The 16,200-nt window shown below is 47.8% G+C and overlaps 7 protein-coding genes and 1 non-coding gene across 8 annotated transcripts; 4 read left to right on the forward strand and 4 right to left on the reverse strand.

Annotated features, from left to right (window-relative positions):
- Window positions 1-71: 71 nt before the first annotated feature.
- On the reverse strand, window positions 72-2,712 carry TGL1 (cholesterol esterase). The gene is made up of 5 exons (XM_024470672.1): window positions 2,425-2,712; window positions 2,291-2,370; window positions 2,141-2,236; window positions 1,793-2,088; window positions 72-1,739 (listed from the first exon to the last, which is right to left on the reverse strand). Exons 1-5 carry the CDS (start codon window positions 2,457-2,459, stop codon window positions 552-554), a joined length of 1,695 nt encoding a protein of 564 aa, XP_024322185.1. The 5' UTR covers window positions 2,460-2,712; the 3' UTR covers window positions 72-551.
- A 133-nt stretch (window positions 2,713-2,845) lies between these two features.
- On the forward strand, window positions 2,846-2,946 carry VC83_07094 (the record flags this gene model as incomplete). Its single annotated transcript has 1 exon — window positions 2,846-2,946. It is a non-coding gene; the product is annotated as a tRNA-Thr (tRNA).
- A 2,692-nt stretch (window positions 2,947-5,638) lies between these two features.
- Window positions 5,639-7,009, forward strand: VC83_07095 (uncharacterized protein). The gene is made up of 3 exons (XM_024470673.1): window positions 5,639-6,020; window positions 6,106-6,211; window positions 6,256-7,009. The coding sequence occupies exons 1-3, from the start codon at window positions 5,817-5,819 to the stop codon at window positions 6,744-6,746; spliced, it is 801 nt and encodes a 266-aa protein (XP_024322184.1). The 5' UTR covers window positions 5,639-5,816; the 3' UTR covers window positions 6,747-7,009.
- Window positions 6,992-8,994, forward strand: VC83_07096 (uncharacterized protein). Its single transcript, XM_024470674.1, has 2 exons — window positions 6,992-7,253; window positions 7,341-8,994. Exons 1-2 carry the CDS (start codon window positions 7,212-7,214, stop codon window positions 8,577-8,579), a joined length of 1,281 nt encoding a protein of 426 aa, XP_024322183.1. The 5' UTR covers window positions 6,992-7,211; the 3' UTR covers window positions 8,580-8,994.
- VC83_07097 (uncharacterized protein) lies at window positions 8,989-9,790 on the reverse strand. Its single transcript, XM_024470675.1, has 2 exons — window positions 9,525-9,790; window positions 8,989-9,371 (listed from the first exon to the last, which is right to left on the reverse strand). Exons 1-2 carry the CDS (start codon window positions 9,751-9,753, stop codon window positions 9,253-9,255), a joined length of 348 nt encoding a protein of 115 aa, XP_024322182.1. The 5' UTR covers window positions 9,754-9,790; the 3' UTR covers window positions 8,989-9,252.
- Window positions 9,791-10,311: 521 nt separating this feature from the next.
- On the forward strand, window positions 10,312-12,021 carry ISN1 (IMP 5'-nucleotidase; the record flags this gene model as incomplete). The annotated part of the gene is made up of 6 exons (XM_024470676.1): window positions 10,312-10,336; window positions 10,428-10,463; window positions 10,608-10,763; window positions 10,840-11,148; window positions 11,215-11,367; window positions 11,420-12,021. 6 exons carry the CDS (start codon window positions 10,312-10,314, stop codon window positions 12,019-12,021), a joined length of 1,281 nt encoding a protein of 426 aa, XP_024322190.1.
- Window positions 12,022-12,450: 429 nt separating this feature from the next.
- On the reverse strand, window positions 12,451-13,761 carry PEX16 (Peroxisomal membrane protein pex16; the record flags this gene model as incomplete). The annotated part of the gene is made up of 1 exon (XM_024470677.1): window positions 12,451-13,761. The coding sequence occupies one exon, from the start codon at window positions 13,759-13,761 to the stop codon at window positions 12,451-12,453; it is 1,311 nt and encodes a 436-aa protein (XP_024322189.1).
- Window positions 13,762-13,820: 59 nt separating this feature from the next.
- Window positions 13,821-16,002, reverse strand: VC83_07100 (uncharacterized protein). The gene is made up of 2 exons (XM_024470678.1): window positions 15,756-16,002; window positions 13,821-15,702 (listed from the first exon to the last, which is right to left on the reverse strand). The coding sequence occupies exons 1-2, from the start codon at window positions 15,828-15,830 to the stop codon at window positions 14,425-14,427; spliced, it is 1,353 nt and encodes a 450-aa protein (XP_024322109.1). The 5' UTR covers window positions 15,831-16,002; the 3' UTR covers window positions 13,821-14,424.
- Between the last annotated feature and the right edge of the window lie 198 nt (window positions 16,003-16,200).

Here is a 16,200-nt window from a genome sequence, read left to right on the forward strand (position 1 = left end):
TGGGGAAATGGAGAAGCGGCGGTTACATCTTTACAGTGCACGAGTCTAGCTAGTAAAGTGGCAGTTATGTAGTACACGTGCATATTGGTGTAAAGTACGAAGTAGTAGTATGGTAATAAGGACCATACCACTTACTCTTACTATACATACATCCGCGGAACCAGTGAGGCTCATCGGGGATCGATCGTTGGGTCGTTTTGGGGGATTTGGGCGGATGGATTTGCTCATCGGGTCGACTAAAGTAGTAATTTAGGACTGATCGCTGTGGGATGTGTGGGATGGTTGTTGACGGCGTTGACGGCGTTGACGGCGTTGGATTTCATGGTCAGATGACGTCGATGACGATTAGACACAGATCAGAGACGGCGAGACCGACGATGTAGTAATGTAGTAGACATGTCCCATGAACGCACGTGGGGGATCCCACGCTCCTGCCATTGGGAACAATATCTAACACATATATATGTACGTGCATCTTATCCAAAATATACAAGCGATCCATCAGGTTGATCTCATATGTATCCCCACACACCCGCAAACAATCCACCACCTCACTTCTCATCTTCCGTAGCACGGGCAGTTGTGACATATGCAATCTCAGACGACGAGGTTGAGTCGTATTCAATCCTCTCGCTCCCGGAACGCCCCCTTCTCTTCCTACTACTCGCAAGAGAAGGCATCGCGCCCTCGGTATTCCGACGCGGTCCATCCGAGACAAGATTATCGTCGTCAATGTCGGGAGTAACAGCTGCTACATTAACAGCTGCTACATCAGCATAGCTGCTGCCCAGAGACTTGGAGGTCGACTCCGTTGGGTTATGAGGGCGCCGCGCTCCCGGCCCAAGGGACGCATGGCGTGCGGCACGGTGCTTGGCAAAGTGCTCTTCAGTATGCCCAGAGTCAGAGAAGCTTTCGAGAGCGTCTATGACGTGCGGGAAGACGAGAGTGTCAACATCGCGGGCCCATAGGAGATCGAGATGCTCGAAGTGTGGGATTTCGGTGGCCACGGTGTGGGCGGGGAGCTGCTTCAACATGACGTTGATGTCAACTAGGGAGTCGGAGCCACCGTAGACAAGGACGACGGGGGTCTTGATGTTGCGGGTTGGAAAGCGGGCGACCTTGGTATATTTGCTGACGCTGCCGAGGCGGAGTGGGGGTTGGACATCGTCGTCGTAGAGCTGGAAGGAAGCGGTGCGGATGATTTGGAACCAGTGGACTACACTCTTGGTGCTGGTGAAGGAGTAGAGATGGGGGTAGGCCGCGAGCTTCTGAGCCATGGAGATGTTTTTGCCGTACCAGCCGAAAAGGAAGGCCAGGGAGGTGTCGATGACACGCACAAATATTGGAGGGTACAGGATAGACTGCCACATTGTCGTTGAACTCAGGATGGAGCGACGGCCAAAAAGGAGGAACAGAACCTCGGGAGAAGCTTTCATCAGCGAGTCAACAATGCCGTTCCGTAATCCTGCTGGGGACATTGCCGGTGCGAGCGCTATGAACACGTTGACTTTGTCGTTCAATTTTGGGTGTATTGACAGTGTTGCAAAAGCCTGTGCTGTGCCTTGCGAGAATCCAATATATGACAGCGACGGTTGGTAGGTCGTAGAGAGGATGTAGTCGATACTATCGGGGATGTCATGAAAAGCAAATTCATCCATTGAGAAATCCCAAAATGCCATTGCTATCGGAGGGTGATGGATGGATTTCTTGGAATATTTGTTCCCACGGTTGTTTCCAAACTATAAACGGTCAGTAAATCCCAAGACTATATCAACAAGTAGGATAGACATACCCAAACATCGTACCCCTTTTCCACAAGGTGGAATGGCAGACAGCGTTCTTCGTCGGTCAGACACACCCATACTTCGCTATTCATAAGTAGCCCATGATGTAAATATACCACCGGTTTTTTTATGCCGCCTTTTGACGAATTGACCCTGACACCCTCCTCTCCTCGTTCCCAGCCAAGTCTGTGGAGCCCAAGCAAGTATCCATCTGAAGTCTGTACTACATGCTCTTCTGCCAGGTAGCCTGACAGTGCGCATAAGTCGACAAAATCGGAAGCATCACGGATGGCACTTGACCGGGCTGTAGCAATAATGTCAGTCCTATAATTACCAAGGGGATATGGGGTACATACAGCTTTGCCTGGACACCGACTTCTTTGCTGCTGTGGACGTAGTATAGTGGAACAGTCGTTTCGACGCTCGATAACACAGGGCTATTATACTCGTGGCTATAAAGTATTAGCCATGGAGAACTTGTACAGGAGCCTGGGGAGGTATCCTACGCAGTGCAAGAGTGAGGACTCGAATAAGTGCTTCTAGCCCAACCAACATGAAGGAGACGACGAGTGCTACATACTCGCTCCTACCTCCTTATCAGCGCTTGTTCACCGATTTCCTCCACAGCCAGAAGACTTACAGGTTGAGCCTGGACACAAATGGTATGCGCCACATGCTGGTCCCAACACACGCCAGAAGCTCAGCTCAGCTCAATTCATTGTTGGCGTCGCGCTCCAGCTCTGGCTTTATCACGTGCGAATCCTGCCTTTGTACCTTTTAGTCAGCCCGATTCGGTATCTAGGCCTCCGTGATAATAATGATAGAGATGGATCGGGGCAGGGAATGAGAAGTGAAGTTAGATAAAAGAACTACAAAAAATAGAGGTCAAAGAATGGACGACAGACAGGGTGGCAATGATGTTTTGAAGTCCAAAAAGCAAGTTTATGACCCTGTAACCGAAGCATGGGATTTACAAATGCCGTTGGAAGGGTTGGAAGGGGGAAGGGGTCCCTTTTGTCCGATGCATAAGAGTCATATCATGTGCGCCGATAATAACTATGAGCCCCCATAGCTCAGTTGGTAGAGCGCGGCACTAGTACGATTCATGGTCACGTGATACCTCGTTATGCCGAGGTCTTCAGTTCGACTCTGAATGTGGGCATTTCTTTTGGCCTTTTGGGGATTTTTTTTAGTTCGTCAAAGCCAGAGACCCTTTAAGCGATCGTGCTGCCCAAAAGTCTCTGTAGGGTCCGTGCACCACGGCTAATTAGAACGTAGGGAATTGACAGATCACTATGTACCTAGGTACCTAGAATATGAGAATCAACAAAGCAGCACCTACTACTCGAGTATAGCAGACTCAAATATGGCAGAAATCTCAGTGCTACTACGCTCTGTAATTATTACTCTTTATGTATTTATGAATGCATCATATGTAGATATTAAGCAAATGCTTAGAATCTCAGCCTTAATTAACTATTGCTTATATATAGCAACAGGCAGTTCAAAAGGTAGGAAATACAGATATTTACAACCGTCTTTATCATGTTCATTCAAAACTACAGAATAGAACGTTAGGGAAATATTCTAGAGGTACGATCCACAGCCAATTCGTGTAGCAGGTACAGGTCACTAGTGAATAAGCTGTAATGGTGGGTGCACCAGATGTGAGAATCTAGCCACCCAAGGAAGGGATGATATTTACTAAGACAACACACTGTCTTAGGAAACAGAGCCAAAGGGTTGTAGCTTAGACTATTCCACAATGCAGCAATCAAATGTATGATGTAGTGGAGTGGTTTAGACAAGTTGTACAAATGTTGAGTCTGAGAACTCAGGGATAAGTCAAAGGTTAGCACCTCACTGACTTTTCAGAAACAAGGAGTAACAAGATCAATGCTTGGAAGCTTGGAAAAGACGTGGAAGTATGTGCTAGTCAATTTACTGTATTGCCTGCTTGCCCTTTCTTAAGGAAAGGGCAATCCTATTTATGCCAAAGGAGTGTAGTTCTCTCATTTTCCATGACTTTCCATGACTAACCAGGCTTGGTAACTGTAGTCGACGTAAGAGAATCCCATAGAACCATCTCCTAGGTTCCTAGCCTATAGGAAGTGAAAAGGAGGTCCAAGGTCAGAGTACCTATAGACAAATTATGTCATAACTTAACCAATCTTGTGGGTAACTAAGGAGCAATAATGTGTAATGAATGATAGAGGGTTGTAGAAGCTTCTAGAGCTATCGGTCATGTTCCTAGGCCTCTAGTTGGTAGAGATATGCCATGTGGTAGTATTGGCCCACCCCCTTAAGGAGGAGATTTTCTTAATAACTTGTTCAATGAGTGTCCAAATGATATGCCGTGATGTATGTAGCATAAACAGATGTAGTAGAAGAGTTTGCAGCAATCGTTGAGTAGTATTGCTCTTGTTGTTGGTGTGATAAGCCAATTCTTAGAGCCCTTGCGATATGTAATCGTGAAGTTGTATTGTCATACTGACATTTGTTGCACTCAGTTTGCTATCAAACTCAAGAGCAAACTTAGAAATCTCCTCCTCAAACCTACAAGTCACCATACATATCTTGGCTTATCACACCAACAACAGAAGCAATACTACTCAACGATTGCTGCAAACTCTTCTACTACATCTGTTTATGCTACATACATCACAGCATATTATTTGGACACTCATTGAACAAGTTATTAAGAATATCTCCTCCTTAAGGGGGTGGGCCAATACTACCACATGGCATATCTCTACCAACTAGAGGCCTAGGAACATGAACGATAGCTCTAGAAGCTTCTACAACCCTCTATGATTCATTACACGTCATCGCTCCTTAGTTACCCACAAGATTGGTTAAGTTATGACATAATTTGTCTATAGGTACTCTGACCTTGGACCTCCTTTTCACTTCCTATAGGCTAGGAACCTAGGAGATGGTTCTATGGGATTCTCTTACGTCGACTACAGTTACCAAGCCTGGTTAGTCATGGAAAGTCATGGAAAATGAGAGAACTACACTCCTTTGGCATAAATAGGATTGCCCTTTCCTTAAGAAAGGGCAAGCAGGCAATACAGTAAATTGACTAGCACATACTTCCACGTCTTTTCCAAGCTTCCAAGCATTGATCTTGTTACTCCTTGTTTCTGAAAAGTCAGTGAGGTGCTAACCTTTGACTTATCCCTGAGTTCTCAGACTCAACATTTGTTGCAACTTGTCTAAACCACTTCACCACATCATACACCTGATTGCTGCGTTGTGGAATAGTCTAAGCTACAACCCTTTGGCTCTGTTTCCTAAGACAGTGTGTTGTCTTAGTAAATTCATCCCTTCCTTGGGTGGCTAGATTCTCATATCTGGTGCACCCACCATTACATGTATGCTATGAGTGTCTCTGCCTATTAGACTTGTCTGCAGTTTAAAACCTTAGTTGTGGTGAAGTATATGAGATTCTTATGATCTGTCTATACCTATATAGGGTAGGTCGATCCTTCAATGTTGAAGTGTATGATATCACTTGCAGCGGTAGTATAAGTCATCAAGTTGAGTTGAACAACAGTGTCATACTGACATTCGTTGCACTCAGTTTGCTATCAAACTCAAGAGCAAACTTAGAAATCTCCTCCTCAAACCTACAAGTCAGCTGACGCTCGTAGCAGAAGGACTGACTACATCGGCCCTAAAGAAGAAAGGCCTAGAGCCATAGAGTTGCTAGTGGTGGGGTGTTTCCAACCCCACTACCCCCCGTTACGCCATTACCCCCGTTACGCCATGACCTACGTTAGTTCCAGATAAGCGAGCAATTAAATCTGAGCTTGGCGTTTCTGACGCGTTCGTTCAGTTCAACTCAAACTCCAAGGCTCAATCAATCCACAGCCGCGCCCGTTAACTTCACATCGCATTCAATTGGCAAAACACAATACGCAATATACAACACACAAACAACCCTTACACATCAACCTTGTGTACGACCTTACTCTCCGATTATTTTATAAAGCAATTCGTCCAAAAGCATCCAGTTTTCGACCTGCGATGCCTCCGCGTTCTTTATCTCGTGGGCGCGAACGCATGCGCTCTCTTTCACCTCGTCTGGACAATTCTCGCTCTCCACCACCCTTGCATCGGCGATCTATATCACCCCGCCGCTCACGCCCCCCCTCATATGATCGAAATGGAGGCCGCAGAGCCACCAGGACCATATCACGTAGCCCAAGTCCAGATGTGAAAAGCACAAAGGTATGAAATCCGCACTTAGCCTTTATCTGGGTCCTACAATACGCTGTCGCGTGCTACGAACGAAGTTGTTACTGACCAGTTCCAGATCGTGGTTGAGAGGCTCACTAAAAACATAAATGAGAACCACCTCAGAGAGCTATTCGGGAGCTTTGGCGAGATTATCGATATGGATATGCCAATGAACAGACAATGTAAGCAGTGTCAGCTCTCAATAGGACCTTTCTAACCCGTACAGTCGGTACAAACCGTGGCACTGCTTACCTTCTATACGCGGTTGAAGCCGACGCTGACCAGGCCATTGCCCATATGCATGAAGCGCAATTGGATGGGGCTGTGATAAGCGTGTCTATTGTCATTCCGAGACGCAAGTTCTCACCAGCACCGCCACTGGCAAGACGGGGCGGCGCAAATATTGAACCACGAGCACGAATGGACGCTCGAGGCCCACCACCACCAAGGCGTCGATCCCCAAACAGAAATTACAACAGAGGTGCTCCGTCAGATACCTATCGACCACGGTCACTATCCAGGTCTCGTTCGCCAAGGGCGCGTAGGAGCCATTCCAAAACCTACTCATCCAGGTCAAGATCCCCAAGGAGGGGCGGTGGGAAGCGAGATAACGAAGACCGTAATGGGGCTCGGAGGAGAAGTTCGAGTTACAGCAGCTACAGCAGCGATCGCAGTTGTAGCCGAAGCAGGGCACAGCCGGACAGGGAGAGAAGATAAAGATCGTTGGGAGATGGTACAGCCTCATTTAACATAGCGAAGGAGTCCTGGGTCGTAATTATGGCAGTTTGGGGGATTTATGATTTTGATGGCACATGAAACGAACAATAACTCACTGGTACATCCTCCGTGTGTCGTAGTTAGATAGCTACATCACCAAAATTTCAAGGAAGGTCCAATGGTCAACCCGCCATTCGTGCCTCCCAACCCGATGGGACTTTCTGCATCTTTCAAAGCCGCTTCCTCTTTTTCTCTTTCTCGAGTCAACTCTCCTTCGTCTTGATCTTTATCTTCATTCATTACGCAGATCGTACACCTAAGTATCTCACGCACAGCTCTCCTAAATTACTATATTATTATCTGTATCCTGTTCACATCACCATTGGCAGGTACTTTACAATCCATTTCCTCAACAAATAGGGCCAAAGACGCAGAAACCTGCTCCCTAGTCTGAGGATAGGTCTGATGTCGACCGTCTACATTATTATCCACCCAAATCCTCATTCAGTACGTAATGCATACTGGCGCCGAACATCAGCCAGTTGCACTGCAAATCTATATTCAAAGAGACCGTGAAACTAAATCTTTGCACAGGATAGCGACGCAGAGCTGCCGCGTTTTACTTCACCAGAACAAGAAGCAGTAGACACCGTCGTACATATCATGACGAGAAACGCCACACCAAAGCCCGAAACTGGAACTGCTTTCCCTTCCAAATTGTCCAGAAGTTTAACCGCAGCAGCGGTGCTAGTAACAGCGCCTGTGCCATCTATCCCAGGCGCCATCGACGGCATTCAAGAGACCCCTGATATCCCAGTCGTGAGACACAAGGAAGAGGCCAGGACTGTGGGACTGACGCCGCCGGGTACCAAACCATCAGAAGCACCTACAGCTAAGGTATCTAAGCAGGTAGTTGAGTCTTCAGAAATCGAAACATCCCCAGTCGTGGCAGATATTGAAGAGAGCTCCCATCCAAATGAGCCTCTTGGGGGATCTTATTCGCAGAAAAAGTCCGCAGCACTGCCTATTACTGAAGACATACACACCAGAACCACGCTCCTTTCAGCGATCGTTCCATCATCCGCCGCAAAACCATACCAGACTGGTATTCAAGTCCCTTCGCAGAGTCGAGTAGCCGACGGCTTCCCTTACCCGCCTGGGCTTGCTGCTTATGAGATACTCGAGGAAGACTGGAATAAATTTACAGCTCATCTGGCCTCGCTTATTAGCCCCCAGCGTAATAAGAAGAAGAAGAAGACTCCAATTCGCCTGGTACTTACGTTTGGTGGGCGTGGCGCGAAATCCGAGAAACTCGACTTCCAAAAATCGCATTCTAAGGTTTTCGAATATGTTCGAGCATCCCAGAACAATCTGTTTCGCCCTAAGGGTCTCCTTGTGAGGGTCGATATACCAGAGGAAGGCGTCGGCATGGAGTTCATGGATCTATACCACGGAGGACATGTCGACCACTTATCCGACACATGGGGACTCGAAGCTAGAGTGGCAAATGCTGGGCCCGTAGCTGATGGTGAGGGAATCGATGCTACTGCTGAGGAAGTTGCAGCACATTCCAAAGTATCTAGGACAGCACTACAGCCTAACAAGGCCCAAACCAAGGCCAACAAGGCCCAAGACACGACGCTTGAAAAGGCAAGAAAGCAACAACTAAAGGCTTTGGGCCACCTAAATAGCGCACGGAAGAAGATGTCACAACGTATCCGAATAGTTATTGAGCCTGTCACGGTCCTGGGCAATGTAGAAAGGTCTGAGAAAAACGGGTGGATAGCTTGGATTCGCCATTGCGACAACTATGGCTCGCAGTTGACCAACTGATGCTAGCCAGGGCTATCGTCTGGAGAGAAGGCAATCTGGCATGGGAAGGATTCAGAGTCACCATTACCTGAAAAGGAAGGCTGAGGATACCGAAAGCAAATGGTGTCGAGATATCTCGATACTTGATGGACCTTGGTTCGTTGTTTGGAACTGTCTAAAGAGAATTGCTCAAGGGGTGAAGCTGGTACAAGAGCTTGAGATGGCCGGATTGGTAGCTCATAGAAAACGAGTACAAGCTTGTTCTGATGGTGTGTCGACCTAGAAGCCACAGATAGCGCTCTTGTTTGTCTGGTGCTTTAGTCCGGCATGTAGTCTAAAGTTATCATTTGAACATTTGTCAACTCATCAGTGATGAAATTCGTTTATAATTGTAGCTACATCACGTTTGAATTTGGTGCAAGCGACTAAATCGGAGAACGACACCAATGAGAGGTAGATAAAGATGTTGGTGTAACTATATTTCTGGCGAGACTTTGCTCGAGATGGGTAGGCTACAGTATTAACTATACTCGTAGCCTTACTAATCCTTCAGCCTCCCCATTCCCAGCCCGTCGAATAGTGGGAGCAGGAAGGTCTCAGACTTGAGAGTCGCTCGTTCTGAACAAGGTCCTTGTTGAACCTATCCAGAGCGACCAACTGCTCGGCTCTTCCCCCCTTTTCAGTTGAAAGCTCTTTAGGGGTGGCATTTGGGCGTATTCCGGGTCGAACTCGAGAGTTGTGACGTGACCATCTGGACCGAATGCTTCGGAAAATCCCTTGGCTTTTCCGAGATGTAGCAACCAATCTCGAGGACTGGTATAAGTTAGCACTGTCGTTTTTAAGACCGTCAGATTGGAATATCGAGATATCAACGCTAAAGTTTGCTCCTACGTGAGGAATAGAGACTATGGGCTGGTGGGACAGAGAGTGTGTAGTTGTACGACAAGATATATTAGACTTGCATACTTCTCTTGGCCCCGAGTGCCTTTGCAAACCAGATCTGGAACTGGGTCTGGAAGGGTGAGATCATGAACCCCGCCTTTGGTTGGTCGAAACCCCAAGCATGGTGCTTCGTGATATACTCGGGAAGATTGGCGGAGTGTATAGATGTAGAATACTTTCTGGGTTGCTGAGATAAAAAGATACAGGATATTACTGAATTTATATCTAAAATCCTTGCATATAGATATCTCATACCTCGGAACCCCTACTTACTGTGAGCAGACTGTGTGTATACTAACTAATCTTATACTGTCTCTCCATACATCGCGCATAGAACTACCATCATGGAGTCACGTGGCTTGCCGTGCCGCCGGTCCGCGATATTACCAGAAAGAGAAAGGGAAAGACCGCGTCTGTCGCTAAATAGCCAAACAAACAACCGCGTAAAAGCAGCGACAGGTACAGGGGCCATCTATCGCATTGCACTTACTCACACTTACCACTCTGTCACTCTATCGCACTTAGTACTGTACTGTATTGTATCATACCTACCTTACAGTGCCATACCCACCTTACAGTATCATACTCTGCCTTACAGTCACAATTATACTCAACCTTACAGTGTCGTGCTTACCCTTGCACTATCACACAGGTCGCACACTGTGTACTACTGTGCTCTCCAACACAGGACAAACTGCCAACTCACAGTGCCCACTCGCTCTGACCCGTCTCAGCCAATTTCTGCGGATACTGCTGGATCTGTCGCTCTTTACTTCGATATAACCCAAATAACCGTAACGGGAGCGCCAATATGACCACTAGATACCGAGTTGAGTGTATGTTCTGGCTCCTCCCTTCAGTTGACGATCACAGCGAGAGAGCACGTGAGTCGCTGGTCGAGTGTGCTAAAGCTATCCAACCTTATAGATGCCCTCAAGACCCATAGAAGGGACCAGTTTATAGGTGAGAGCAAGCCGCCAGTGTTGGCTTTATTTTATTCTTCGGCCATTCCATATTGCTCCGCGTCATTTCTCTTCACAGGCTTCCTCATATTATCTTGCACCAATGTCAATCCCCCATGAGTGACCTTCGCTTACCTCTGACCAGAATGGATAAAGGGCCTCCTAGCTGTTCCATTTGTGCTGCGCTCACAGCCTACGGGTGTCTTCGAAGCACGAGGCACCGTGGCCGACATGGCAGCTGAAGCCTGCAGGCGTTATGCCGAGATTATGAAAGATGTCGAGGAAATGATAGATGATCACAGTATGTCTATATACCCTTGTCACTCGTCGACCCGATATGTGTTATTCATGAGCTTATGCCTCTAACCACTGTCCAGTCAACCACCAAGATGAGGGCCTGCAACACCAATCAAAGCTCAAGCTTCTGGTTCCTAGCATTGGTAACTTTTTTACTCGACTCCCTTTGGCAGAGGCATTCAGATACCAGGATAGCCTACGATTCATCTCATCAAGACGCTTTGTGCCGCCCTCGTTTAACGACATCCGCCTTATCCTAAATACCGCTCAGATCATGGGGGTTGCAGCAGCCGGCGCCTTAGATTTGGCTACGTTCGATGGCGATGTGACTCTGTATGATGACGGGAAGAGCCTGGAACCGGATAATCCTGTCATCACGCGAATCATAGGTTAGTCAGTTATACGGTTGCTCCAGAGTCATATAGCCCATACAGTTGTTAAGTTTGGCATTTTAGACCTCATGAGCCGAAACACAAAGGTTGGTATTGTCACGGCAGCTGGCTACACGGAGGCCGAACGCTACTTTGAACGCTTATATGGTCTTCTTGAAGCCATCAGAGACTCCAAAGTTCTCACTATCGAACAAAAACATAATCTCGTTGTCATGGGTAAGTGCTCTTGTTATCTGTGACCCTCCCTGTGACCTTCTAACAAGTCTAGGGGGCGAATCAAACTTCCTCTTCGAGTATTCCATCTCTTCGCCTCATTTACTTGAATGGGTCCCACGCCGTTCCTGGATCCTCGATGATATGCTCACCTGGTCGGAGCCCGTCATTCAAGCGCTGCTCGATAAATCCGAAGCCGCCCTCAATGAATGCATCACCCATCTCTCCCTCTCTGCCCTTGTTATCCGGAAAGAACGGGCAGTCGGAATCGTACCCACTATTCAGGGTGCTAAGTTTCCACGCGAGTCCCTGGAGGAGACAGTACTTGTTGTGCAGAAGATTCTTGAGATGTCCCCTGTCTCAAAGACTCTCCCCTTCTGTGCTTTTAACGGTGGCAACGACGTCTTTGTTGATATTGGGGACAAGAGCTGGGGAGTCCTAGTCTGCCAAAAATATTTTGGGGATAGGCTTGGTAGGAGTATTGAGGGGAAGAGAACGATGCATGTTGGCGACCAGTTCCTGTCAGCGAATGGCGCAAACGATTTCCGCGCGAGAAGGGTTGCTACTACATTGTGGGTAGCAAACCCGGACGAATGCGTGACGTTATTAGACGAGGTAGCAGAGTTTATGAGGGCAGCGGAACGGAAGAGGGTTTGACTAGGGTTTGACTGTTGACCATACCCCAAACTTGAGGATGGAATGGACATGATGGGAGGTGTTTGAGGAATTGTCTTATTAGACCAATTTGCGAAAGCTGGACTCATTATACGCTTTACAGATAGCTTGTCTTGTACTGTCTAAAGCCTGCCTTTGTTTCGGTTTAGCTATTATAATTGTTCTATGACACTGTTGCAATGCTACATAACGATATCAAATAATGTACAGAAAAACCAAACGCCTCAGGAAATCGCCCAAAAGGTGGATGTTTTACCGACTCCACCACCCCATACGCCTTGACAATATAACAAGCTTGTTATCTTCAATTTGCTGCACCGTGTCTCGAGACTGTGCAATAATGCAAGTTTGCGTTGACGTGCTTCCAACTCTTGCCGTTTCCTCGTATTAATACGTCATCCCTTCAGACTTTTACATATCATCAGATGCGAAATGATACTCCTCCCATAAAAATGCATAATCCTCCAGAATACCACCCACCAAGCCCGGCATGTACTTAGCACCCACCAAGCTTTGCACCCAGCCTTTCGTCACATTCTCATAGAACGCGCCTCTCAACGTCCACCAACCCATAGCCCGCCCTCTCCTATTCCACTCTTCTTTCTCCAGCGCTGTCTCTCGCGTTCCATTACGCCCTCTCTCAGCTCGCAACTGCCTCGCAGAGAGTTCAATGGCGATCGCAAAAAGCCATGGCCGCCAGCTCTTCTTGTCCTTGTTTCGTGACATGGCGATGGCGTATAGTACTGGTCGAAGGATATGGAGAACCTCAGCGAGATGTGCCGTTCCAGAGATACGTGACAGGAGAGTCGTGGCGGGCTTGATATCATCAGCGGTCAGCACTTTTCGCATGAGAAAGCTGCTGATATCACTGGGGCTCGGTAGAGCCGGGAGAGTTAGACCAGTCCGCGGCATTGACCACTCCTTTGGCTTCTTCTCCTCTTTGACGAAACACTCGTCCTCCCCATACTCCAACTCGTTGTCATCTGTGGGCTCCTCTGGGATCGGCTCCCGGTCGGGTAACGGTGGGACAACCATGCGCCCGCCAGTTATGCGCAAGAGGAACAGTCGGCAGAGAGCCTTCAGCGCTTCTATGAGCACCACAACTCGCCATCGGACTTTCTCCCCGCGTCGTTTCGCGGTCATCTCCCACAACAGCTCCGTATACTGCGCGCATTGGAGTACCAACGCAACCCTCGTATATACCTTCGACTTTCCTGTCCAGTATTTCGTGTACCGATTATGGGGGTTATCGACATGCGGCATGCCAGGTAATCTTGCAACGGCGCGAGCTAATAGTGAGTCGTGATAGAGTGAGAGCAGTTGGATAGAGGAATGAAGAGATTCCGAGGCAATCTCAGCATCGCGGAACCGGCCGGGGATGATGTAAGTGAGGCTACGGAGCGCCGATTCGATTTGCGCAACAGAGGACGCATTTTTGAGAACGAAGCCAGAGTAGAGAGATGGCCATTCATGTGGCATAGGCAGGTTGGCATGTAAATGGTTGGGAACGGATTTGAGCATAGACAGGAGTGAAGGTGAGTTCGCGTCGACGCCCTCGGGTAGCTGGGACTGCATAACTGAAGGCTGAGGAGGCGTAGTTTCCGAAGCGTGCGTATCTGTAGGGTCAGATGTTGAACGTGGTGGAGTAGGAGGAAGCGACACGGAGATCGAGGGTGAGGCGGTAGGCGCAAGAGCGCTATCGTATAAATCCCTCGTGGCCATCAGATTGAAGATGCGTATAAATCTCACCTTCGGGATGGCAGAAGTAACAGTAGCATGAAATGACGGTTATGTCGTGGAGATGCATCATAATGAGAGAGCGAATACCAGGATAAAGGGTCGTGCCGAGGCAGTGGTAGCCTACAGGCCTTAAATATTAGGCAAATATTATTTACATGGATATTCCGGCCCGTCATCCTCTGTTGGGGAAACGAACATTCCTGTGTGTTATGTACGGGCCCAAAATGACAATTTTTTCCTGGGGGAATTGTCTAGCCCTCTGCTAAGCCCAGGAAGCTCGGCTTGTTCGGACTTTAGGGGTTTCCCTAGGGCTACAAATAGCGTACGTAGGCCCGTAGATTATTCTTGTTGCCACTGCACTTCTTGTTGAAGTGCAATGGCAATTTGGCAAGTCTTTTCCCAACAGATTCTAGATCTAATTGCGTTTCCATGAGTATAAGGACTATGGATTTAAAGATGGACAAGATGTCTAATGGTAGTGTTGCAAATTTGCTATTTTATCAATAAAAGTAGCAATCGTGTTTTGAGAGTTAAGTCTTGTCAGGGGTACCAAGTAATTACAGGACATAAGAAGGAAACTCAATGCAATGGTCATGATATGCAGTCTCTGTCACAGAACTAAATATCCTACAGAGTTTCGTCTCTTTATATATCTTTTTTCTCCTTCAAACCAGTCAACGTCCCCTGTTTCCTTGGGTCTTTCAATCCCACAAAAACAAACCCAACCACTACCATCATTGCCACAGCACCACTCTGGTACGCAATATTTCTGCCTGCCCACCAGTAAAGACTGCAGAATGCCAATGGCCCGATCGCACGCCCAATCTGACCCCAGCTCCTTAAATTTCCCAATTTCCCACCTCTCTCACCTTCACCGGCTTCAAAACTGCATAGGGCGTTGAGTCCTGTCACTACAGTCGCCGTCGTCACTGCCAATAATGTAGATGCAGCATATAATCCAACAACAGTGGTAGTGGTCGAGAGAATAACGAAAGCAATAAGACATGATACCACCCCAAGGCGCACGCAAACGAGTGGAGGGAGTCGCCGAGTGACGCCGCCCTGAAGGATAGAAGCGATGAGGCCAATGTAACCAAGTAAGCGACCATTAGAACCGGCGCTGTAGTGAAATAGGTCATGCGTCATAAAGGGAAGAGAGAATTCCATGCCAGAGAAGACAAGGATAAACATAAGATGAGTGCTGTTGAGGAGGAGATGCGAGTTGGTGCGGATTGGCCCCTCTGGAGTTCCCTTTGGCTTTGACAAAGAGCCTGTGGTTGGAGTTGTATCCGTCGTAATAGCCGGGAGCGTCTCCGGGAGATAGAAAAAAAGGTAGACCGTTTCGACCACGATGAGGAAAAGTGAGAAGCCGGCCGCTGCTGCGAATGGATTTGCGGCCACAAGCGATATGGTGCTGAGATAGGCGCCAAGAGCTGGACCAAAAGTAAAAGCTATACAAAAACAGGCACCCACCAAGGCCATTGTCGCACCTCTCTGCTTGCCGTCACTAATATCCGTGGCTATTGCAGTTGCGATCTGCACATTGCCTTCACTCAACCCTCCAACAACCCTACTCAGTAAGAAGGTTCTAAAATCGGTGGCCAGAAGCCATAACAGTACGCTCGCAATATTTCCGCACATGCTGATTAGCAGGGCTTTCCTCCTCCCGTACTTATCAGACAAGGCCCCGATGATGGGAGCAGCGACTGCCTGAAGGCCTGAAAACAGAGAGCCAAGTGCCCCGCCGAGTATCACGATATCATAGCGAGAGTCGATGGGGCGGGAGAATGCGTTCTTGTACGAATTAAGGGAACGCAAAACGCTCGTTAAAACGGTGGGAGATGATTCGATGTCGGTTGGTTCCAAGGAGCGGTAGAACTCCAGTAATCGAGGAAAGAGAGGAAGGATGAAGGTGAAAGATATCTAGCGCAGCACTTAGCCTTTGCTCAAACCTAAACACTGTGGTAGGGACATACAAGATCTAGTAGAAGAGAAATGAAGACGACCTTCAAAACCCGGCTGCGGAGCACTGGGTCGATAGTAGTTGCCATGTTCGCCGTTTGGGCAGGCAAGGTCTTTGAATCTGCCTTTGGGAGGCTGGTGTCAACAGCACCGACGTAATACCACCACAGGTTAGTTATAATATCAAAGAAACAATCTTAACATATTAATTAGTAGGTGTTCCAATTGATAGAATATGAAAGCAGAATGAAGCAATGAGATTCGGTATGTGTCTTGAAACGCGTTCGTGTCCCAGATCAACACAATACTCCACTCGGATTATTATTCTTCCTTATCTGGGGATGCCTGTGATTTCCGCCCAAACTTGTTGAAATCTATGGGGCTACGGCCTTTATTTATGCCGTAGCTCCGTGACCTACGCTACGTACGGAACTATTCCAATACATTTACGGGTTTCAG

Source organism: Pseudogymnoascus destructans (assembly GCF_001641265.1).
Source record: "Pseudogymnoascus destructans isolate 20631-21 unplaced genomic scaffold scaffold_17, whole genome shotgun sequence".
NCBI lineage: Eukaryota > Fungi > Ascomycota > Leotiomycetes > Thelebolales > Thelebolaceae > Pseudogymnoascus > Pseudogymnoascus destructans.

Coding starts and splice junctions, on each gene's coding strand:
- VC83_07097 (XM_024470675.1), bottom strand. CDS start 9,753: ATGAGATATCTATATGCAAGGATTTTAGATATAAATTCAGTAATATCC. Junction 9,372..9,524: donor GGCACTCGGGGCCAAGAGAA/GTATGCAAGTCT, acceptor AACTTATACCAG/TCCTCGAGATTGGTTGCTAC.
- TGL1 (XM_024470672.1), bottom strand. CDS start 2,459: ATGTGGCGCATACCATTTGTGTCCAGGCTCAACCT. Junction 2,371..2,424: donor TTTGTGTCCAGGCTCAACCT/GTAAGTCTTCTG, acceptor ATAAGGAGGTAG/GAGCGAGTATGTAGCACTCG. Junction 2,237..2,290: donor AGTCCTCACTCTTGCACTGC/GTAGGATACCTC, acceptor AATACTTTATAG/CCACGAGTATAATAGCCCTG.
- VC83_07096 (XM_024470674.1), top strand. CDS start 7,212: ATGTCGACCGTCTACATTATTATCCACCCAAATCCTCATTCA. Junction 7,254..7,340: donor TCCACCCAAATCCTCATTCA/GTACGTAATGCA, acceptor ATCTTTGCACAG/GATAGCGACGCAGAGCTGCC.
- VC83_07100 (XM_024470678.1), bottom strand. CDS start 15,830: ATGGCAACTACTATCGACCCAGTGCTCCGCAGCCGGGTTTTGAAGGTC. Junction 15,703..15,755: donor TTTCTCTTCTACTAGATCTT/GTATGTCCCTAC, acceptor GTGCTGCGCTAG/ATATCTTTCACCTTCATCCT.
- VC83_07095 (XM_024470673.1), top strand. CDS start 5,817: ATGCCTCCGCGTTCTTTATCTCGTGGGCGCGAACGCATGCGCTCTCTT. Junction 6,021..6,105: donor CAGATGTGAAAAGCACAAAG/GTATGAAATCCG, acceptor GACCAGTTCCAG/ATCGTGGTTGAGAGGCTCAC. Junction 6,212..6,255: donor TATGCCAATGAACAGACAAT/GTAAGCAGTGTC, acceptor TAACCCGTACAG/TCGGTACAAACCGTGGCACT.